General features: G+C 38.4%; 3 protein-coding genes across 6 annotated transcripts; all 3 read left to right on the top strand.

Annotated features, from left to right (window-relative positions):
• Positions 1 to 350: 350 nt before the first annotated feature.
• zbtb26 (zinc finger and BTB domain containing 26) lies at positions 351 to 5653 on the top strand. 2 transcript variants are annotated; one of them, XM_079687544.1, is made up of 3 exons: positions 351 to 589; positions 1803 to 2682; positions 3248 to 5653. In XM_079687544.1, exons 2-3 carry the CDS (start codon positions 1820 to 1822, stop codon positions 3642 to 3644), a joined length of 1260 nt encoding a protein of 419 aa, XP_079543670.1. In that variant the 5' UTR covers positions 351 to 589; positions 1803 to 1819; the 3' UTR covers positions 3645 to 5653. The 2 variants fall into 2 exon arrangements, with proteins under 2 accessions (XP_079543670.1, XP_079543669.1); XM_079687543.1 differs by lacking the exon at positions 351 to 589 and having other exon boundaries at positions 619 to 2682.
• Positions 5654 to 7736: 2083 nt separating this feature from the next.
• Positions 7737 to 16905, top strand: p2rx4b (purinergic receptor P2X, ligand-gated ion channel, 4b). Its single transcript, XM_079691117.1, has 12 exons — positions 7737 to 7882; positions 8658 to 8799; positions 9398 to 9469; positions 10582 to 10654; positions 10955 to 11051; positions 11291 to 11371; positions 12972 to 13113; positions 14948 to 15084; positions 15306 to 15399; positions 16489 to 16554; positions 16630 to 16734; positions 16817 to 16905. The coding sequence occupies exons 1-12, from the start codon at positions 7752 to 7754 to the stop codon at positions 16847 to 16849; spliced, it is 1173 nt and encodes a 390-aa protein (XP_079547243.1). The 5' UTR covers positions 7737 to 7751; the 3' UTR covers positions 16850 to 16905.
• A 1401-nt stretch (positions 16906 to 18306) lies between these two features.
• Positions 18307 to 23189, top strand: LOC307045190 (C-type mannose receptor 2-like). Of its 3 annotated transcripts, XM_079690725.1 has the most exons (6): positions 18309 to 18665; positions 19433 to 19527; positions 20266 to 20339; positions 20548 to 20931; positions 21285 to 21617; positions 22356 to 23189. In XM_079690725.1, exons 3-6 carry the CDS (start codon positions 20306 to 20308, stop codon positions 22691 to 22693), a joined length of 1089 nt encoding a protein of 362 aa, XP_079546851.1. In that variant the 5' UTR covers positions 18309 to 18665; positions 19433 to 19527; positions 20266 to 20305; the 3' UTR covers positions 22694 to 23189. The 3 variants fall into 3 exon arrangements, with proteins under 3 accessions (XP_079546852.1, XP_079546851.1, XP_079546850.1); XM_079690726.1 differs by having other exon boundaries at positions 18307 to 19527; positions 20299 to 20339; XM_079690724.1 differs by having other exon boundaries at positions 18309 to 19527.
• The last annotated feature ends 332 nt before the right edge of the window (positions 23190 to 23521 follow it).

Genomic DNA, 23521 nt, shown 5'->3' with positions numbered 1-23521 from the left:
TTGCTAAAATCTTTGAAAATGTCAGTGTTGAGCACTGAACAAAAAAGAGAAGGGTTTTCGTCCCAAATATTTTAATTAGTAGAATTAAAAGAGGTAATTAAAAAAAATGCTCATTCTAATTCTTTTGAGATACCTCTGGGAATAAACCCTAATTTTTGGTTCATCAAACCATAGTCCACTGTTATGTATACATATCAGTTAATTTAATGTCTAAACACACTGTATACTGTAGTGTAGATTAAATAACAGGATTTCCAGCTTTCTTTTATAGACAGACTTCATCACAAGATACTTTTAGATAATATTAGAGGGATATTGGGAAATAAACTAGAAAATATCTCAATTATAAAGAGTAAATTGTAGGTTTAATAATCATATGATCAAGTTTATTTATATGTAGATTTAAATTAAAAGTGGGCCTAATTTAGCTTGTTTAAATCTACTAATTACACCTTCACCCTTGCTCTGTACTGGGCCTTTAAGTGGGTTTTACATCCGGAGCAACAGCTTCATATCCCGGATACAAGAGAGCCAGAGTGCTGCCGAAGACAACCCACCTTTAACGGTTTGGTTTATAAAGGATAAACAGGTACATACCACTTGTTACTGTGTCAGTAAAGTGAAAACATGATTAAATAAGTAGTTATTTAGCCGCAGTGTTGCATGCATGCCTCAGATTCCTGCAGAGTGGAGCAGCAGGCCGGATGTAAACATGGAGGCGATTTGTGGTGCAATGTTTACATTAAGCTTTAGGCATGGAGAGTCACTTCAAAGAAGATTATTTTGTGTGTTTCTGTTACAAAAAGACTCATACACAGATTGCATATTTCCCCTAAAAGAAAGCCAGTCATTAAACATTATTTTAGCAATGGTGGTGTTGCAGTCCACTCCAAACTCCCTTTAGATTTCATATTAGTTTCCTATTAATGTATTTTTTGACAAAAGACCAGAGAAATAGTACAAGACGTATAGTTTTTTAAACGTGTTTTATCATTATTTATATTTCGGTTTTTATATATAAACACTATTTAACTGTAATTCTTTTATATCGCCTATTTTACACTCGCATGAATAGAGGAAGTCACCTGAGCTAACGGTTAGCAAAAGGCTAACAACGTTAGCATACGATTAGCATTGTTTTAGTTTTCCACTGAAAAACACCGAAATAAAGAGTGGACATTTCTCCCGAAGATATATTAAGACAGAATGATATGTCTTTAACTGTTGAATAACTAACGTTAGCTAGCTCATGAAACATAAACGCTTGCTATTGTTAAAATTCACAGGTTTTTTTAACTAAGTCTGGTTCTCATTCACGTTTTCCATGAGGGGTCAGGTGGGATGAGATTCTGACCAAATACGATGTACTTTATTAATCTCAAATTGGGAAATGTAAAACAAAGTGTTACACATAATTAGAGTAGACAATAAACAATCATACAATATAAACATCTCACAATAGAAGAAAAAATTTAACTAAAATCAAAATATAAAAGTTGACCGTGAAGATAAAAATCTGTAAACTACCTGACAAATAAAACACAATTTAAGGTCTTAATTACAGCTAACACAATATAAAAGTAGGATATTAATTACATTTAGTGTGCAACGATGGTATATTTAATTAAATATAAATGTAAAATGTACAGTTTGAAGTCATAAGTCCAGATGTTAGTTACAGTATATCTTTAATAACTGTATGTGCTTTATTTGCACACACTTTTATTTATGCATATTTAAATAAAACCCTTTTTTAAGTAAAATGATCAAATATACACTATTTCTGAATGTTTCCTTTACAGGTGCATCTCGGTTCACGATGTCTCCGAACCAGGTGATCCTGCAGTTCCGCTTCGCCACATTCGGCGACTCGATGCTGCAGAAGATGAACCTCCTGAGACACCAGAGGCGATTCTGTGACGTCACGGTTCGCATCAACCAACTGGAGGTCCCCGGTCACAAAGTGGTGTTCGCCGCCGGATCCTCTTTCCTGAGGGACCAGTTCATTCTGCAGCAGGACTCCAGGGAGGTGCAGATCTCCATGATCCAGGAGGCGGAGGTGGGCCGCCAGCTGCTGCTCTCCTGCTACACGGGACAGCTGGAGTTTCCCGAGCTGGAGCTGGTGCATTATCTGACCGTCGCCAGCTTCCTGCAGATGGGCCACATTGTGGAGCAGTGCACTGAGGCTCTCAGTAAGTTTATCAAACCTGCACGCAAGCTGGAAGTGGAAGTGGAGGTGAGAAGAGAGAAGGAAGAGGGGTTGTCCAAGAGAGAGCTGGAGGTTCGGACTGTCCACCAGAATAAGCAGGACAACGAGGAAGATGATCGTGATAGTGATGATGATGATGTGATTATACAGCCTAGTTCCCCTCCTCAGATCTTAAGCAGGTGTCCAAAGCAGCAGGCTGACGTTGATATTGCAATCGTAAAAGTGGAATCGGTGTCTGACGAAGCAGAAAACTCCTCCGTCACTCACTTCCCCAGGAGCCCACCTCCCGCCCTGCACTCCCCCGAGCCCCAGCACTCCCTCATCAACTCCACCGTGGACAGTCGTTGCGGCGAAACTGCGGCGCCCCCCGGGGTGTCGGGATACCCCCTCAGTCCTGTGAGCCCCCCGCCTCCATCACCTCCTGCTGAGAAGCACAGCGTCCACCAGAGGAACTACGACAAACCCCTGCAGTGGTATGTTGGGTTTTCTACGATCTGAGTTTAGCATTAGCTGAAAAGAGTCCAGGAAGCATATTTACAAGTTAACAGCGTTTAATAAAACAATGGTACAATGGTACAATGAATTTGCAAAAGGTTAGCCCGGCCGAGCTTGCTCCAATCCGTGTCGCAGGGGATGAGAAAGAGACCGACTTCCTGTTTGTGTCACATATTTATCATCTGTAGTCTTCTCCCATTGGCTTAGCGTCGATGGGGGCGGGTCCAAGGCAGGTCCTGTCGTTTTCTGATGTTAGTTTTACAATCTTCTAATATCTGTTATCATTTAAACATTCCCTAATAATAGTATTGCAGCGTCAATAAGTGAGAGTTGAAGACAGTGTGTTTAGTTTGCAACACCACGTGTCATTCTCCTTTTATTCACGTACACAAAATAATATTAGCTACATGCTAATGCTACAAACGCTGTCTGCCAGACAGGAAGTTGAATGTGTCGACAATGTCGTGAACATCCGGTTACAGAATAAAACAGTGTTATTGATTTAAAGTTACGGCACATATATATTGATTTTATTCCTTACAGGTACCACCAGTGCCCCAAATGCTCCCGCGTTTTCCGGCAGCTGGAGAACTACGCCAACCACCTGAAGATGCACAAGCTGTTCATGTGCCTGCTGTGCGGGAAGACCTTCACGCAGAAAGGGAACTTGCACCGACACATGAGGGTTCACGCCGGGATCAAGCCCTTCCAGTGTAAGATCTGCGGGAAGACCTTCACGCAGAAGTGTTCGCTGCTGGATCATCTGAACCTGCACAGCGGGGACAAGCCGCACCGATGCAACTACTGCGACATGGTGTTCGCTCACAAGCCTGTTCTCCGTAAACACCTGAAACAGATCCACGGGAAGAACAGCTTCGACAACGCCAACGAACGCAGCCTGCAGGACGGGGGGATTGACTTTGATTTTGGGCAAATATGACATTTTTGTTGAATGCATTCAGTCATTTACACGTAGACTTTCCCACTGGTGGAATATTATCAATCTAAATAACAGTCCTGAGAAACTCACAGCTGTTTCCATTTCCTGAGTTGGGAAGACTTTATTCAAACTTCCATGTGAAGAGATGTGCTTACAAACATAGATGCTTTCAAGCAGATGAGCTGTATGTTATTGCTCTGCGCTTTAAGACTTTAAGAACATATTCATCTGTTGCCGGTTCTCCGTAAACACTTCAAACAGATCCACAGGAAGAACAGCTTCGACAAAACGAACAAACGCAACCTTGACTTTGATTTTGGGCAAATATGAGCAAACAACTGTGGATTCAGCTTTTAACGCTTTTTACAACTTGCAGACCCTAATGGTTTTAATTAAGGTCTATAAAAGTGATCGTTTTTTGTAATTTATTTAGCTACAAAAAAATGATTTACAGATGTCTATAAGTCAATGGTAAAAAGTATTTGTCACGGAAGCTGTAGTACAACCGTTTGGCCACTACGACCATTCATACAAATCTATGAACTTTTTTTTTGCAGTTTTGTTTGAGGCAGGGGTGTCAAACTCAATTTCATCGCGGGCCACATTCGCATAAAGGTTGCACTCAAAGGGCCGGTTGTAACTATATAAATATAATATATATATATATATATATAAAATAATGTTTTATATTACATTATTGCCTCTGAATTGGATTATTATCGGATAGGATAATAACTTAGTAATTAACTACGTCTGAAAGCAGAAGTCCAGGGCAAATAATTGCAAGTCTCTTCAGTGCGCATGTCACAAAACGAGATGCATTGTGGGACATGTAGTTTATGGGCAACCTGCTTCTGTAAAGTGGCATGTAATCGTATAATAAACGTATTATATTCTTTGCAAGCTCTGGCGGGGCCATATAAAATGAAGTCGCGGGCCGAATTTGGCCCCCGGGCCTTGAGTTTGAGACCCCTGGTTTAAGGCTTTCAGTCTTTGAAACGCAGACTTTCCCACAGTTGGAATATTATCGCTTATCGAGCAGTCCTGAGAAATACACAGCTGGAGGGTACAGTCTGTTACTTTTGTGTGAGAAACCAAGATTAGCATTTCAATTAGAACGGTCCTCAACCAAGTCCAATGGTGCATTCAACTGCTTACCAACATGGATGCGTTGTATGTTATTACTCAGTGCGCTTAAATAATACATTGATATCTGTTTCCAAGAGCGGAGATTTTTCAAGACAGGAATTCATTTTTCTGATTTATTCCGACATCACATGAATGCAACGCAAATCTCTGGCTTTAAAGAGGCATGATTCGCATAATAGGGCCCCTTTAACAGAATATTGTTTGTATCCACACCATGATTTGGATCTTCTCCAAAATGAAATGGGTTCTTCCTTGGCTTATGTTACACCCATCCACTTAGTTTCATGATAATCAGGCTTTTCGTTTTTCCAGGGAAACATGGCGGCTGTTTTTCCAAAGTGTCGCCCTCCTCTTGAAGGGTTCAACTTGAGAATGTAAGCATGAAAAAGTGTTCCTGGTCTACATTTCACTGTATCTTCCTCTTCGTGGACTGTTTTATAATACATTGTAGATGCCTTCATATCGTACTTGAAAGATTACCACTGAAACACAACATATTGACTGTACTTCATGAGTTTTATTGATGAATTAACACGTCTTTGTGTCTACGTTGTCCAATGAAAAATATATCCATGTGTAAAATGTGTATACAGTCTGCTGTAGCCTTTCTCTCTTAGCTGTGTAAATACATTTAACTAAAACAAACTTGAAAAGGCGGGTAGAAAAACATATTTTATTGAAGGCAAGCTATGCCGGTGACAAACGGGATGCCAAAGTGTCTATGTGAACTGAATCGGTTCTTTTATACAGACTTTATATATCTACAGTATGAGGTACGATTAGACCAAAGTGACATTGTATCTGTCCTGTGATCATGGGAGTTGATGTGTGTTATAAAATAAAAACAGACTCTTAATTAATGCTTCTTGTTGTGACACACTATTCTCCACCATTCATGCGCATTTGCTGGTATTTATGGGAATGTAGAGCATCCAAGATGTAAATACTGCCATCATAAGGGAAGCTTTTTTGTAAAAGAAAGTTTGGAAAGCACAAATGTTTTCCCCTCTTCAGTGTGTAGCTCTTTAACTCAAGTAGAGTTTGCAGCGAGTATCTGAGAGCAGCATGTAAATGTGTGGTGAGCTTTAACAAAGCTTCATTGTGCAGGGCTCCAAGGTTACATTTGCAAACCGTTGTGAAGAATTGGCAACTAGTTGTAGTCCTTTTTGACATGAAAATAGTGCCATCAAAACATGCACCAATAAATAACTTTATCTTTGATACCAGTGATATTTAAATATTCATGTTACAGTCAGTGCTGCTAAATGAAAGTTTCACTAACCCGTCAATATTATTGATTTTCATAGTTGTAGTGGGTACCATGAAAAGTAAAAAAAATACTTTGTTTACTTTAGGAACATGCTGACATCACTATGTTACACTCTCGCTTCTATTGGCTAGCGCTCCAACACATTGTACGTGATAGGCTAAGGGGCGGGACATTTCTATGCGGTTGACCAATCACAACAGAGCCGGCCAGCTAACCAATCAGAGCATACTGGGCTCTGGTTTCAGACAGAGGGTGAAAAGAGGTGCTGCATCTTTTTGAACATTAAAGCATGTTGACATGTCACAGTAGAGACACTACATACTGATATACACCTGAACATCAGCAGGAGAGGACTCTTTAAAGTAGAGACACTACATACTGATATACACCTGAACATCAGCAGGAGAGGACTCTTTAAAGTAGAGACACTACATAGTGATATACACCTGAACATCAGCAGGAGAGGACTCTTTAAAGTAGAGACACTACATACTGATATACACCTGAACATCAGCAGGAGAGGACTCTTTAAAGTAGAGACACTACATACTGATATACACCTGAACATCAGCAGGAGAGGACTCTTTAAAGTAGAGACACTACATACTGATATACACCTGAACATCAGCAGGAGAGGACTCTTTAAAGTAGAGACACTACATACTGATATACACCTGAACATCAGCAGGAGAGGACTCTTTAAAGTAGAGACACTACATACTGATATACACCTGAACATCAGCAGGAGAGGACTCTTTAAAGTAGAGACACTACATACTGATATACACCTGTACATCAGCAGGAGAGGACTCTTTAAAGTAGAGACACTACATACTGATATACACCTGAACATCAGCAGGAGAGGACTCTTTAAAGTAGAGACACTACATACTGATATACACCTGAACATCAGCAGGAGAGGACTCTTTAAAGTAGAGACACTACATACTGTACTGATATACACCTGAACATCAGCAGGAGAGGACTCTTTAAAGTAGAGACACTACATACTGATATACACCTGAACATCAGCAGGAGAGGACTCTTTAAAGTAGAGACACTACATACTGATATACACCTGACCATCAGCAGGAGCACTCTTTAAAGTAGAGACACTACATACTGATATACACCTGAACATCAGCAGGAGAGGACTCTTTAAAGTAGAGACACTACATACTGATATACACCTGAACATCAGCAGGAGAGCACTCTTTAAAGTAGAGACACTACATACTGATATACACCTGAACATCAGCAGGAGAGCACTCTTTAAAGTAGAGACACTACATACTGATATACACCTGAACATCAGCAGGAGAGGACTCTTTAAAGTAGAGACACTACATACTGATATACACCTGAACATCAGCAGGAGAGGACTCTTTAAAGTAGAGACACTACATACTGATATACATCTGAACATCAGCAGGAGAGGACTCTTTAAAGTAGAGACACTACATACTGATATACACCTGAACATCACCAGGAGAGGACTCTTTAAAGTAGAGACACTACATACTGATATACACCTGAACATCAGCATGTATGTGCAGGGCGTTTACTGTACTACTGCATGTTGAACGTGCTCCAGGTAAAAGATAATTTGAATGAAACTATTTGAATAAGGGCCGCTATGTGCACTTATCATCATTACTCAGTGCTTCCCTGGAGTGTGTGTTGCAGCGATGAGCGGCTGGCAGGGCTTTGTGCAGTATTTATTTTATTATGAAACACCAAAAACTCTGGTTATTCCTAGCATAACGGCGGGATGTGTGTTCAGGCTCACTCAGCTGCTCGTGGTGCTGTATGTGCTGGGGTGAGTAACAGCGTTTGGGTATGAAGAGTGCTAAATAAATTAAGTTGGATTAATTATTAATTGATTACATTACATCGTAAGCATTCAATTTCATGTTTCTGATGCTTTTATGCACAGCAAAGTGCAAAAACCGTAAAGATAGAAACATAAATAAAAATGCTAATATACTGGTTTTAAATAAGCAAAAACCCTAGTTCTAGTGTATTGAAATACATTACTTGAGTTAATGTACTTTTTAAGAAAAGCATCAAGACCCACCTGTTCCGCACCACATTTTACTGACTGTCCTTTATTTTTTATTTTTTTATTCTAACCTTTTAACCTTTTTACATTACATGTCACTTGTTAGACACTTTTATCAAAGAGACTTACATACTCAATACTGTGGACAATCCCCATAGGAGCAATTTGGGGTGAAGTGTCTCGGGGACACAACGACATGCTGACTGCAGTGGGGTTTGAACCTGTGACCATCTGATCCAAACACCAAAGCACTAATCCACTGCGCCACGCCTTTTTACCATACCATATGTTATTCAATATGCTCCAGATAACTTTAAATGTTATCTTTTTCATTTCATTTTGTCCTCATCGCATTGGGAAGCACCTTGAGATGACGTTGTTTTTAAAGTGCACTATATAAATAAAATGTTCTATATTATTAAATAGTTATCCTGTAATTGATTAGTCAAGAAATTGCTGCAGCTCAGACTAATCATTTAACTTAATATTGTTGTGTTTGTTCATTATTTAAAGTGTTATCCCCTGTGTGTAGCTATGTGTGTTTGGTGCAGAAGGCCTACCAGGAGACGGACTCTGTGGTGAGCACCGTCACCACCAAGGTGAAAGGGTTCGCCTTCACCAACGCCTCCAGCATCAAATACTGGGACGTGGCTGACTATGTTATTCCACCTCAGGTATTCAACCTAACAATCAATATCTGGATTAAGAAGCACTTGACCTATCATGGTGTCAGGAGCAGTGGGCTGCCATTATGAACGGCGCCCGGGGAGCAGTGTAGGGAACGGTGCCTTGCTCAGGGACACCTCGGCAGCACTTGGTCTTTCCGGGACTTGAACTGCATGGTGACCTTCCAGTTGCCAAGCCACGCCTATGGACTTCGCCACCACGGCCTTTCTCTCTCTCTCTCTCTCTCTCTCTCTCTCTCTCTCTCTCTCTCTCTCTCTCTCTCTCTCTCTCTCTCTCTCTCTCTGGTATCACACCTTCCTGCCCTTCCAACGTGCATTGTCTCGACCACATTTCCATGCCAACTTGGGATAAGTTACCAAGATCGCTCTAGAGAGAGAGAGAGAGAGAGAGAGAGATCATTAATATGTAACAATTTGAAATGTATGTTAATGTAGTTTGTTTATCATATTATTGTGTAATTATTTTGTATTTTGATGCTTTGGAATTTGAATTTGAAAGAGAGAGAGAGAGAGAGAGAGAGAGAGAGAGAGAGAGAGAGAGAGAGAGAGAGATTTTTTTTTACGCGTGTGATCTTCTGTCCAACAGGGAGGAAATTCCTTCTTTGTTTTAACCAACATGATTGTGACCTTTCGTCAAACTCGGTCACGTTGTCCTTTGGTGAGTCAAGAGGTTATATTCTTACTCAGACATTTTCATCTTTTTTAAATTGGGTTTTGAGATGTTATACAACATTTCCTTTTATAATGTGCCCTGATGGAACAACAGAATGTACTTTTGTATAAAACATAAACTTAAATATGTTTAATTTGCTAGGTGAGAATGTGTGAATGCAGGTGAGAAATCTGCCTTCAACCTGGGGCCTTCCCCCCCCCCCCCCAATTTAAGACAATACATTGCACGATTTCTCTTGATGACTTAGGTACATAGGTGGTAGAAGTACTCAGATCTTGAGTACAAGTAGAAGTACTCAGATCTTGTTCTTGAGTAAAAGTAGAAGTACTCAGATCTTGTACTTGAGTAAAAGTAGAAGTACTCAGATCTTGTACTTGAGTAAAAGTAGAAGTACTCAGATCTTGTACTTGAGTAAAAGTAGAAGTATTCAGATATTGTTCTTGAGTAAAAGTAGAAGTACTCAGATCTTGTACTTGAGTAAAAGTAGAAGTACCAGAGTGTAGGAATACTCTGTTACAGTAAAAGTCCTGCATTCAAAATGTTCCTCAAGTAAAAGTAGAAAAGTATTCTCATCAAAATATAGTTAAAGTAGAGACAGTAAAAGTAGTCATTGTGCAGATTGGTCCATTTCAGAATAATAGATATGATATGTTTTATAATGATTGATCATGAAAGTGTTCTCAAAGCTGGTAAAGGTGCAGCTAGTTTGAATGACTTTGTATACTGCAGGGTAGCTGGTGGATTTACTCCAGGTGGAACTAAAGTCTGATTTAACACTTGATTAGATTTCACATCATTCATCCACATCTGTGAAGTAACTAAAGGTATTAAATACATGTAGGGGAGTAGAAGTACAGCATTTACCTCTGAACTGTATAGAAGTAAAAGTATTAAGTAGCATAAAATGTAAATACTCAAGTAAAGTACAAGTACCTCAAAATGGTACTTAAGTACAATCCTTGAGTAGAGATACTTAGTTACTTCCCACCTCTCCTTGGGTGAATCCCAAGCTGCTTCACAAAGCCAACAAACTCTGCCTTTGTTATTGTTTTGAATTAGCGACCCCTTGTTCTTTAACTCTGATTATTTCTCCATAGTTTCCAGACCATTCCACTGTGTGTGTGGACGATTGTGACTGCATCGAGGGACTGAACGATCCTCGAGGCAGCGGTAGGGCGTAAATAACTAAATATAAACAAATAAAAGTATCAAAATACTCGCCATGGGACACTTGCATCACTTGCATTTCAAATGATGCTCTAATATTATAATAAACAAGGATGCAGCTACTAAAGAGCCCATTTGGCTTTCACTTTAAGCACATTTTCTTTTATACTTCCGTACTTTCATTTAGATAAGATCTTGTAATACTTCTTCCACCATTGGACCTCACTTGGTGTCTTTAGATGATTATGTATAACTGAATTTAGTTAAAAATAATAAAGCCTGACATTATACTTCTCTCCTCAGGTATTCAGACCGGTCTGTGTGAGAACTTTTCTACGACTGTAAAAACCTGTGAGGTGATCTCCTGGTGTCCTCTGGAGATAGACTCTCATCTGCCTGAGTACGAATACATGCATAGTATTTATAATAAAGTACAATATTGATTATTATATCAGTATAGTTTAGACTTCAGATGCAGTATTTATAATAGTATAGGTTACACATGCAGCGTTTTAGTAATATAATGTAGATTATACATGAAGTTTAATAGTATTTATAGTAGTATAATGTTGATAACGAATGCAGTATTACTGTATGTATATTAATGTGTAAAGTATTGACATGTTTTTATTCCCTCAGTCATGCTTTGCTGGATTCAGCAGAGAACTTCACCGTGTTGATCAAGAACAGCATCACATACCCAAAGTTCAACATCCACAGGTCAGTGTTTGAGTTTTTTATCTGAATGTGAAATGCAAACATACATTTTTATCTTACATTATTTCGAACGCTATTTTAAAAATTGTAATTTAGCAAAAGACGCAGCAATCTTACAGCACCAATAATTACATTTATAAACCTAACATTACAAAAAAGTACCTCAAATTATACAAAAATAAAGCTATAGCTACTGTTTACCACTACAAATGACAGAATAATGACTACTGTATGTGTGTAGTTGCTGCAAAAATATATTTAAAGGGGTCCTACTGTATTATGTTTTTATGTTCATATTTGTATTTAGTGTCTCTGCTTTAAAGAGTCCTCTCCTGCTGATGTTCAGGTGTATATCAATATGTAGTGTCTCTACTTTAAAGAGTCCTCTCCTGCTGATGTTCAGGTGTATATCAGTATGTAGTGTCTCTGCTTTAAAGAGTCCTCTCCTGCTGATGTTCAGGTGTATATCAGTATGTAGTGTCTCTGCTTTAAAGAGTCCTCTCCTGCTGATGTTCAGGTGTATATCAGTATGTAGTGTCTCTGCTTTAAAGAGTCCTCTCCTGCTGATGTTCAGGTGTATATCAGTATGTAGTGTCTCTGCTTTAAAGAGTCCTCTCCTGCTGATGTTCAGGTGTAAATCAGTATGTAGTGTCTCTACTTTAAAGAGTCCGCTCCTACTGATGTTCAGGTGTATATCAGTATGTAGTGTCTCTACTTTAAAGAGTCCTCTCCTGCTGATGTTCAGGTGTATATCAGTATGTAGTGTCTCTGCTTTAAAGAGTCCTCTCCTGCTGATGTTCAGGTGTATATCAGTATGTAGTGTCTCTGCTTTAAAGAGTCCTCTCCTGCTGATGTTCAGGTGTATATCAGTATAGTGTCTCTACTTTAAAGAGTCCTCTCCTGCTGATGTTCAGGTGTATATCAGTATGTAGTGTCTCTACTTTAAAGAGTCCTCTCCTGCTGATGTTCAGGTGTATATCAGTATGTAGTGTCTCTGCTTTAAAGAGTCCTCTCCTGCTGATGTTCAGGTGTATATCAGTATAGTGTCTCTACTTTAAAGAGTCCTCTCCTGCTGATGTTCAGGTGTATATCAGTATAGTGTCTCTACTTTAAAGAGTCCTCTCCTGCTGATGTTCAGGTGTATATCAGTATAGTGTCTCTACTTTAAAGAGTCCTCTCCTGCTGATGTTCAGGTGTATATCAGTATAGTGTCTCTACTGGGACATGTCTCCGTGCTTTAATGTTGAAAAAGCAATTTTTCAACATTTTTATTTTTTTATTAAGTAATCATATAATGGTGATACAAATCGTACGTATCTCCCCTGAAAACTGTTATAAGTTAATCAAAGTTGTCACTATGTTCAGGAAGTAAACAAACAAGTCCAATAGAGGAAGTCCTCTGGGGGGAACAGGGATTTTAGCCTTTGCAGACCATTTACATGCACTAAAACCTATAGAACACATAACAGGAAAGGAAAACCCCAAAACAACACAATAGGGCCCCTTTAAACTATACTAGTTTGAATACATGTTCTCCAACACCGTATTACTGTGTGCCATGATGTTGATGTTAATATTAATATAATGTGTTTTCTTCCCTCAGAAGAAACATAGCGCCTCATATTAACTCCTCATACCTGCGCAGCTGTGAGTTTAATCGATCCTCAAACCCTGACTGCCCCATCTTTCGCCTCAAAAACATCGTGTCGGAGGCCGGGGAGGACTTCCAGGACATGGCTGTGAAGGTATGAGAATTAAAAATGTAAAGTCCAATTTACTTCTCTTTCTTTTAGTTATTTCCCTTTAATTCCAGTTGTAAGGGCGATTATAATGTTGTATCTGTCTTCAGCAGAGGATTTTAATGTGATAGCAGGGCCTTAACATTGTTTCCAGAGAGGCTCAGTGAATAAAACTGGATTCGATTTTAGGTTTTTTAGTTTATTTGCGACAAATTAAAATACGCCAAGATAGCAAATGATATAAAGTGCATGAAGACTAACTGGGCTTTTATAAAACTCCACTCAAATAATGTACACATTTCATAGAAGGAAGTATTAATTTAAATATAAGAGCATGAGATGAGAGAATATATTATAGGTATAAACAGTGAGATATTAACAATATAGTTAGGTATAAAGTACAGCATTAGGTCAGGTGTATAATACTGTGGTAATACAGTGTATACAGTATAGATCAGATTAAAAGTATAAAAACACTTATATATACTACATATCTGTACAGACAGTGGTATAAATATACAGTATATCTATCTATCTGTCTGTCTGACGGCCCGTCCACACGGCAGCGTGCGTGGCTTCAACGGAGACGCTTCCCATTCACTTTGAATGGGGTGACGTCACGCTTTGCCGAACTGCATTGTGGTTCCGTGGCGACGCTTTGCCTCCGTTGCTCGCTTCGAAAGTTGAGAAAAGTTCAACTTTTCAAGCATCGACGGAAGCGCCAGCCAATCAAATCATATGCCAGTACAAGCTCTAGCCAATCAAACCGCGTGCTTGTGTGTCCAGGGCGGGAGATTAATGTGATTGGTTGTTGGTCGCACGCCGGACACACCCACCGGCAAGCTTCAACGCACGCTGCCGTGTGGATGTACCGTAAGGGGACGCCCACAGTCTTTGATTGCACTGATTGGTATTTATACATGATAGATAATTATTCAGTTTATACTTAAAGGTCACCTATTAGGCAAAATCCACTTCTTCATGTCTTTTCTACATCAACATGTGTCCCCTCTTCTTCATGTCTCTTCTTCATCAACATGTGTCCCCTCTTCTTCATGTCTCTTCTACATCAACATGTGTCCCCTCTTCTTCATGTCTCTTCTACATCAACATGTGTCCCCTCTTCTTCATGTATTTTATACATCAACATGTGTCCCCTCTTCTCCATGTCTCTTCGACATCAACATGTGTCCCCTCTTCTTCATGTCTCTTCTACATCAACATGTGTCCCTTCTTCTCCATGTCTCTTCTACATCAACATGTGTCCCCTCTTCTTCATATCTCTTCTACATCAACATGTGTCCCCTCTTCTCCATGTCTCTTCTACATCAACATGTGTCCCCTCTTCTTCATGTCTCTTCTACATCAACATGTGTCCCCTCTGTGGAAAGAGACTCTGAAACTTTCAGGAACAAAGATTCTCTCTCTTTCTGTCCTGATCAATTTCTATAAAAACCTGTCTGAAAATGAGCTGATCAGATTTTGGCCACTTTATGATGTCATAACAATGTTTTGGCTTGAGTAACCATTAGCCAATCAGCAACCAAGGTAACCCCCCCACCTTATCACCTGAATTTCCTCCTAGAGCAGCATTGTGTTCTTTTTAACAAAATCTCTCTCAGAGGGGCGTGGGGAGGGGCTCCTTATTTTCATCTAAAGTAACAGACAGAGAATCAGTACTTTGGAAACAGGGCTGAAACAGAGGGGATTATGGGTAATGCTGCAATGATCTGTTTAGTGTTTCAGCCAATCAGAGACAGGTTCTGTATATATCTGAGACCTATAATATATTGATGAAAAACAGTATAATAGTAGGGGACCTTTAATGTTATTTTTTAAGGGTGGTATCCTGGGTATTATCATCGACTGGAGCTGCGATCTGGACTGGTGGGCCAGGAAATGTTCCCCCAAATACAGCTTCCGCAGGCTGGACAGCAGAATCCCAAACAATGACGTGGCTCCTGGATACAATTTCAGGTAAAACTTTTCAACAAATGGACAGACCATAAAACTCCTGACAAAGGTCTTCACTTAGACCTGTTTAAACAACGCGTATTTCATTCTATAGTACAGTTGTCATTTAACTTTATTTGTTATACTTTATTATTTTACATGCTTACCTGTATATATACTTATTTTGTTTTTTTTATTCTTACATTTTTAAGTTTTTTAATTTAATTTTTTGTATTGTTTAATAGGTTTGCTAAATATTACATGGACCAAGGAGGAGAGGAATTTCGAACCTTATTTAAAGCTTACGGGATCCGGTTTGACGTCATCGTATTTGGAACTGTGAGGCCACAACAAAACATGAAATATTATTTACTATTTATAATTTATTTCATATAATTTTTTTTGTATTATGTAGTATTATTTATTATGTACAATTTATTATTTATTACATGGCTTAGTTGAATACTCGATTCTGATTGGTCAATTCAGAACACGTGACACGTAACAGACAGACCGCTGTCAAGGATTTATTGACCGTTGTTAAGGACGCTCACATCTGCACAAAGAAGTCCGTTCGATTGAACTGTATACAGTTGGCTTTTCAGACTGGTAAAAGAAAACAGCGGAGAAGTAACGAGGCCGAAACCCTCCTTTTTACGCAACGGTCCAGACATCAAATCAGACGGCAAAACCTATTCAGTTGCCAGTTACTTTGGCATTAGGGCAGGGATATCTAGATACTTTCCAAGGTTTGACATAATGAATTGTGCTACTTTTAAAGCAAGCCACGATGTTTTCAAATCTGTAATCAAAAAGCTCCTCAAAAACGCTATTGAAGCAGTTCCTGCCGTTGCTAAGGAGGATCAAGAAAGAGAAAGTAAAAGAGGGTAAACGACGGAGCACTGGACGTCAGATAAATCACCAGAAGAAGGCCGAGAGGAAGTAAACACTAACAGGAACACGGTATGGGCTCTGCAGTGTTTAGGGACTTGTTAGTCGATCAGAAACTGTGAACAGAGTTGGACAGTGATGCCATAAAGTTGTTGTTGTTGTTCTCGCAGTTCCAGCCGTTGGTGCGCCGTGGAGCGGAGTTTTTTTTTTTCTTAGCGGAAGAAATACGATCATCTTTAAGTCAATAAAATCATTTCAATTAATATTGGGAGTCCAGTCGTTAGTTTGTTTAGTATCTGGCCGTGTAATAAACGGGATAGTGTGCAGTGACTTGGTCATTATGGGGAAAAGAACACCTTCATAATGACCACCTCGCTGCACATTATCCCTTACTCACAATGTATTATTTATTATTTACTATTTATTATGTATTATTTTTTATTTATTATTTATAATTTATCATATATTATTAGTTATTTATTATTTATTTACTATTTACTTGTATTTATCATTCATCATGTATTATTTCTCTTGCAGGCAGGAAAGTTTGGAGTAGTCCCCACTGTAGTGAACTTGGGTGCAGCATTGTCCTTCCTCAGCTTGGTAAGTACCCCTTCATTTTATATTAGGCCTACATTTCTCTTGTTTAACTCGATGACAGAGTGAGTTTCCCCGCAGGTTCCTCTGGTTGCTGACTGGTTTCTGTTGACGTGCCTGAGGAAAAAAGATCTTTACAGCAGACATAAAGTCTCCTACCTGAGAGAGGACACTGACTCTGAGGGAGTACGTTTACACATTATACATTCATCAGAAATACTATTGTATACTATATTTTAGTTCATGTGTGTCTTTCTTTTATACACAGGAGACAATGCACACCATCTTTGGAACCAAGTAGACGGCATCAACATGCATTTGGATCGCTCAATAAAAAAAACAGAGATCGTAAACATATATTTGTTTAGTGGTTTTTAGTGTTTGTGTGTTTTTAAGGTCTGTTTCTTTTCTTTTAAAACTATTTTTATGATCTTATTTTAATCAATGGTATTCCTGTCAAGCACTTTGTGATCTTGTTCTATGAAAAGTGCTATACTAAATAAACATTCTCATTTCTTATTAATTCAGGTTCTTTGTCTGTAGATTTAGTTTGCAGGGAAAAAGACAAGGGATCCATCCTGACACTAAGAACAAACACAAACACATCTCTAATAAAAGGACTAGTCAAAAGTACAAGTATACCCTGCTCAACCAAATCTCAAAATATTTCAAAAACATTTTAAGAAGGAAAACGGCAGTAAACAATAACTAACTAAATCAACATGCAATATCGTTGACGAAAATTGACCAGACGAAAATTGACAAGACGAAAATGTAGTTTACTAAATAAAAACTTTGCCAAAATCTCTCTTTACTTTCGTTGACGAAAAATTATCAAAGATAACGTTACATCCCTGATAGTCAGTGGCGTTTTTATATGTACAAAAGTGGTGGGGCACAAAAAACTTAGATGTCTATATATAAGCTTCTGCAGTGAGGTTCATGGCTGGTGAGGCACTGGCACTGACTCTTCAGGTTTACAAATATTATATTTTGACCTAAATCAAAATATAATAATATTTTCAAAAGCTATTTTTGTCTGATGCTTCGATTAATTTTTAACAGACAGTTCAACAAAAAGATACCCAAAAAATGTAATTTTATCATTTAAATATTGAATTATTCTCTCTTAGTAAGATCCCATTTTCAATAAAATGGTGGTCTTACCTTGACTTGAAGATGAAGTCCATTTACCTATCCTTCTGGACAAAATCTCTATTACTTTTTTGTAAAAGTCCTCCTTATCTTCTTGTAGTTTCAAAAGTCGAATCATAAACCTAATCGATAGATTTATGATTAATTATAAAAATTATAAAAGTAGGGTAGACATGTGGATATTATCCGGCTGAACAAAAGGTGTATTTATCTAACAGGTACGTTTCCCACAGATCTTATTTCCAGCTATTTTCTAAAATCCTATGGAGAAATCTCAATGCTTTTTTGTGGAGGGAACCCATGCGCAGCTTACTTCCTGGTTTTAGGACGCGTCTCTCTTCTCCTCTTCACACACTACACTTTTCGCGGCACACGTATTTACAACCAATCAGTTCTGAATGATGTGAGATGACGTATGGTGGGGATGGCAGCACTCTGCCCTTATGGTCATAATTTTGTTGCCACACACATTAAATAGGACAATACTCTGAGCATGCGCAGTGTAGTTTTTACAGTCACCGTTCACTTAGACAGTGAGAGGGAGGGCATGATCGGGTTTTGTCCCACATGGCTCTATACAGTTCAATAGGCACACACAGCGCCGGGCACACACTGTAGACACTAATTAGAAGAACACAGACTAAAACAGCAATGTACAGACTAATCAGATGATTAAACATGATCTTAAGATATATTTTATATCTTTTTGCATTTATTTTTTTGCATTTCTTTGCATTTTCTTTTAATCATTATTTGTAATACTTTCTGCTGACACTAGGTGTGGCTGTACCGACTGCTGATAGTCAGTTTTTCTCCCAGCATTTCCATTTCCGGTGCTGCGGCGGGGCAGCAGTTGTGTGTCTGTGCTGTTGAGCTGCCGTGCGTCACGACTCTTTGAAACATCTCTGTTACCGGAAATGCATCCACGGAGGAACCGTGGAGGACCCATCAGTGTCTCCTCGGTTAGAGCTCCTCGACGCTCGATCCTCGGTCCTCGATGTGCAATTAGAGAAATTAGCTGTGCTTCAGCATGGCGCGCTGAAATTCATTTCCGGGTCATTACCGGAGGACCGAGCATTCGAGGAGTCGAGGAGTCGAGGAGTCGAGGAGGGGAAATCTTTGAAATGAGATACGGCCATAAGGCGCATTCACACCGCAGTACTTTTCCCACAAAGGTTCATGAGAACTTAGTTCATGAGAACTCTTAAGTTTGCAAACCACTTCACGGCGTATACTGCCACCCGAAGTCCCCGGCCGGAAGTCCCCGGAGTTGGGGACTGGCTTCAGTAGAAGCTGCTGGGACTCCCCTACTATATCGGAACTAAAGTGGGAAAAGTACTTTAGTAGCTTTTTGACTTGTTGGCTGTATCAGAATAAAGAAACGATGTGAATGAAACAAAAATAATATTGACACACTTGTAATATGAGGTGCTCAAAAACAGCCAGAATGTTCTCTTAAAGCTGTTTGACATTATGGTAACAAGCAATAGCCGAACAAAAATATAAAAATATAAACATTCAATAGTTATCATTAGTGGATATTTTGGTATACCTTTCTTTCCTTGTGTTAGACAGTCAACAAGGAAGTCTGTTCAACGGTTTTCCCTGTTACATGTAATTACATGACATGTCACTTGTTAATTGATATTCTTTCCATCAATGGATCCTGTATCCACCATGATAGACCTGTTTGACATCTGAATTTTAATATTCAAATGTTTGCCCAAAGGTGGCTCAAAGAGAGCAGCGACCTCGTCGTTATCTGAGTCTTCACCAGCACATCGAGAGAGACAGAGAGAGAAGCAGCTGACAGGACGACGAGATGTAAGTGTGATTCTGTTCAGTCACTTTCATATATTGTTTATTGTGTGTGCAGAGTGCAATATTTTCCTGAACGTATATTTCACATATTCTAGTTATCAGATGGGAATAAGTCTTATTTATTTGCCTGACTAACCATGAAATCAGGTACTTTATAAAAAGTCATGTATGGAGCCTGTTCTGCAGACAAAACCTCCACTAATTTCATGTTTAATAAAATAACCTGAATGGTTCATCTTACATCTGAATTGCTATGTGTAAACACAGCCATCTGATTCTGTTGAATTAAATGACAACATTTTTTCTTTTAATAGCGATAGTTCAAAGAAAAGAATGCAAACTCTAAAGTTGTGCTTATAAAAGGAACACTGGGAAATTTAATTATTCATTATTCTCAAAGTTTTCTTTCCATTCTGGTTAAATAACCCATTAAGTCCAACCCACTCCTGAAACATAGGTCTTTAAAAGTAGCAGAATATTGAAAGGTGAATATCCAAAATAATAAAGTATTATTATCGAACCAGCAGATTATAAATATTATAAACTCCACACAAAGACAAAAAAATGTCATCACTGTATTGCACTCTATCGTTGAGGTGGTATAGTTACTGTTGAAGTTTGATGCATCACATTATTTGTGTTTTATTCAAATTAGATATTTGTATGTGTGTAAAAAAGACCTTTCACAATGTGAGCTTGTTCGTGCAGTTGATGCTCAACATTTGCATTTTTCCGCTACAGATTTGCTCCCTCATTTGTTGTTTCACATAACAGAGCAAATATGCAGTGGAGTCTGTTTGTGCTCATTCTGATGGGTAAGTGGATTTTTTATTAAAATCACATCTAGAGTCATGAAACAGCTTCCTAACAATAAAAAGTGAAATAAGTGAACTCAGAGCTCCTTTAAGATGAAGGGGATGATGTAAGAGGTGGGGGTGATTTTAGTTCTCATGAGTTTGATTTAATGATCAGATGCTTGTCATACTGTCAGCTCCATCACTGCAGAATTTACTCTATGTTTAGGTCAGTGTTCCTTCTTCACATGTCACCTCTATGAGTACCACTTCATCCAAGAACGAAAGTCCTGGGATGAAGCCCAGAGTTATTGCAGAGAGAAATACACTGACCTGGCCACAGTGTCTAACGTGGGAGACTTGGAGAGACTGACTAACCCTCCACAGAAAGGCGCCTGGATCGGACTGAGGAGCATCAATGAAAGCGATATTAAAGAGTGGCACTGGTCTCTGCTGGGAGAGAAGTACAATCAAACAGAATGTGAACCAGAATGGAATTCAAATGAGCCGGACAATGGAGATGAACATCCTGAGAACTGTGTGAAGATTAAACTCTCCCAAAAATGGCACGATGTCCGTTGTTATCAAAAGTTTCCCTTTGTCTGCTACGATGGTGAGTATATGTCACTATTAAAGCTATATAAATGATATCATACTGTGTACAAATAGTTGACAGATGTTATGCACTGTAGTTACATTGAATGAAAACAAATGTTGCTTTTTACTTTGAACATAACATTATTGGTAACTTTGATGATACAATTCTACTTGTTTGGACACGTTGTAATGGTAAAGCATAAGCATGTTTTTTGATTATGCAATCTAAATTATTATACCAAACACTTTCATCAATCTGAATCTTAAGTGAGATTGTGTTCATATTTTTTTTACATTCTGTTTTTAACATGATTTAACTAAGAGAAAATGATTTTAAAACTTGTAAAATGTGTCTTTTCATTCTCACAGAAACAGGGCCACAGAAATACTTTTTAATTGTTGATCAAAAGAACTGGCTTCAGGCTCAGAGTCACTGCAGAGAAAATCACACTGACCTGGTCAGTGGACTCACACACATCAGATCAGAAGAATTCAAGAACATTACCGAAGAATTAAACGATCTGTGGATCGGCCTGTTCAGAGAGATCTGGAGTTGGTCAGATGGGAAGAATTTCTCTTTCAGACACTGGGATCCGGTCTCATTTGAAGACGAAGCCTTAAAGACTTGTGCTATGACTACGGAAAATGGGAAATGGAATTCAGACGAATGCAGCCATCCAAAACCCTTCTACTGCTATGACGGTGAGTTTTGCAAAAGTCTTTGAAAGTATTTGATTTTCTTGTCTTTATTTATATGTATGTTGAATATCCTTTAGTGGAGAAAATATTCATAATATACATGAAATTACAGATCTGGATTTGATGATTATTCTTAATATAGACGAAAGCTTATTCTACTGAAAATTACAAAACCTTGAAAGAGCAGAAAGTAATGAATTTCATTCGGTCATGTTTTTGTCCTCACATCTTTTTATCCTGGCTTTTTCAAAATGTGCCACATGATTTGTTGCCTTCATTTTGTTTCTAAACATTTTGTTTTTATAAATAACCCCTAACCCTTTTAGAGACTTGTATTCATTACAACAACAAAAGATGATTGCATGGTGTTATGTTATTTATTTATTTTTTAAATATATTTTTATTGAAGACACATATAAAAGACATTTGGTACATTGAGAGGGACCACAGTTCAAAGTTACGAACCATTTAGTCTCTATATTCTGCATCAATTGACAAGCCATACGTGGTTAATTTTCTCTTGAAGGCATACAGTATTTAAGCGACCTTCATAACTCAAACAGACCAGATAGCCAAAATATAAGGGAGTAGTGTACCGACTAACAGAACTAAACAAGATAATAATAATAGCAATAATAATAATAATAAAATCTAAATAATGGTGTTATGTTATTGACATTCAGAGTTGTTTTTCAATAAATGGTTCATCTACGTTTAAAAAAATATCCATTTCAATTATAGACAAAGTGATCCTGATCAAAGAGAACAAGACTTGGGATGAGGCCTTGGATTACTGCAGAGTGAACCACAGCGACCTGGTCTCCATCACTGACAGTCACCAGCAGAGATGGGTCCAAGACAGAGCCAAGATGGCCGACACTGAGTTCGTCTGGCTGGGAATGCGCTACACCTGCACTCTGGATCTGTGGTTCTGGGTCAGTGATCGTCTGGTCTGCTATCACAACTGGGCCCAACAAGAAAAGACCGAGGGTTGTGACAGGGCTACAGCCATGGAGAGAGATGGAGAGTGGTACAAAAAGGCTGACACTGAAAAGTTTAATTTCATCTGTGTTAAGTAAACCCATTGGTATATTTACTGCAACAAGCTCACTCTTATCTAAAATGTATCTGCTCTCTGGGTTTATTGAATGGCTCTAGTTCAAATATAGAAATCACAACCTGAAGAGGGGAGAAACTAAATTACTAATGGATTACTAACTGAGGATTAGAAATTGAGAACAATGGGCGACACTAAATTTAACATGTTTTTGTCTCTGTGAACATCTGACTTTATGATACGGAGTTGTTGTAGTAGTTATTGATATAATGCATGTATATATATCCTCTTAAAGTGAAACCTGTAATCGTCATTTGAATTCTTGTTGTGTCCTATTACATGTTTATGAGAAAAAATATATAAAACGAGAAATCTATAATGCTTTGCTTTTCATAAATATGTTACGTTATGGTTGAAATTTGGTGATGGTTACAATATGTGTATCACTATTTTTGTCATGTTTACCTTTTTGGAGTTTTAACTGTTTAACTGTCTAAAGCTGAATAAACGATCTGACCCAAAAACAAGGTGTGGTTCTTTCATCCACTGGCTTTAAATAGTCATGTTTTAGATGTACCTAAGAGGTGCTTATTTGACGGTAAACATAATCTATGGGTTTATAATTGTATAAACTTGTAAATTGATGGAGATATTTTTGTTGGTCTTGTTATCTTTTAACACTAGAGAGCGCTCTTTAACAAGACTTCTGTTGAAATATGAGCCTGCTGTCAGCGAGATATGCCTCTGAAAGTCACAGCAATGCATGTATAAACATCTTACAAACAATTTCATTATGACTTTCAAAATAGAAATTTGTTGAAAATAAATATCACGTAACTTTAAAACATGA

Source organism: Notothenia rossii, assembly GCF_949606895.1.
Source record: "Notothenia rossii genome assembly, chromosome: 6".
NCBI lineage: Eukaryota > Metazoa > Chordata > Actinopteri > Perciformes > Nototheniidae > Notothenia > Notothenia rossii.
Note: the sequence above shows the minus strand (reverse complement) of the source record. Positions and strands in the feature narration are given on the sequence as shown.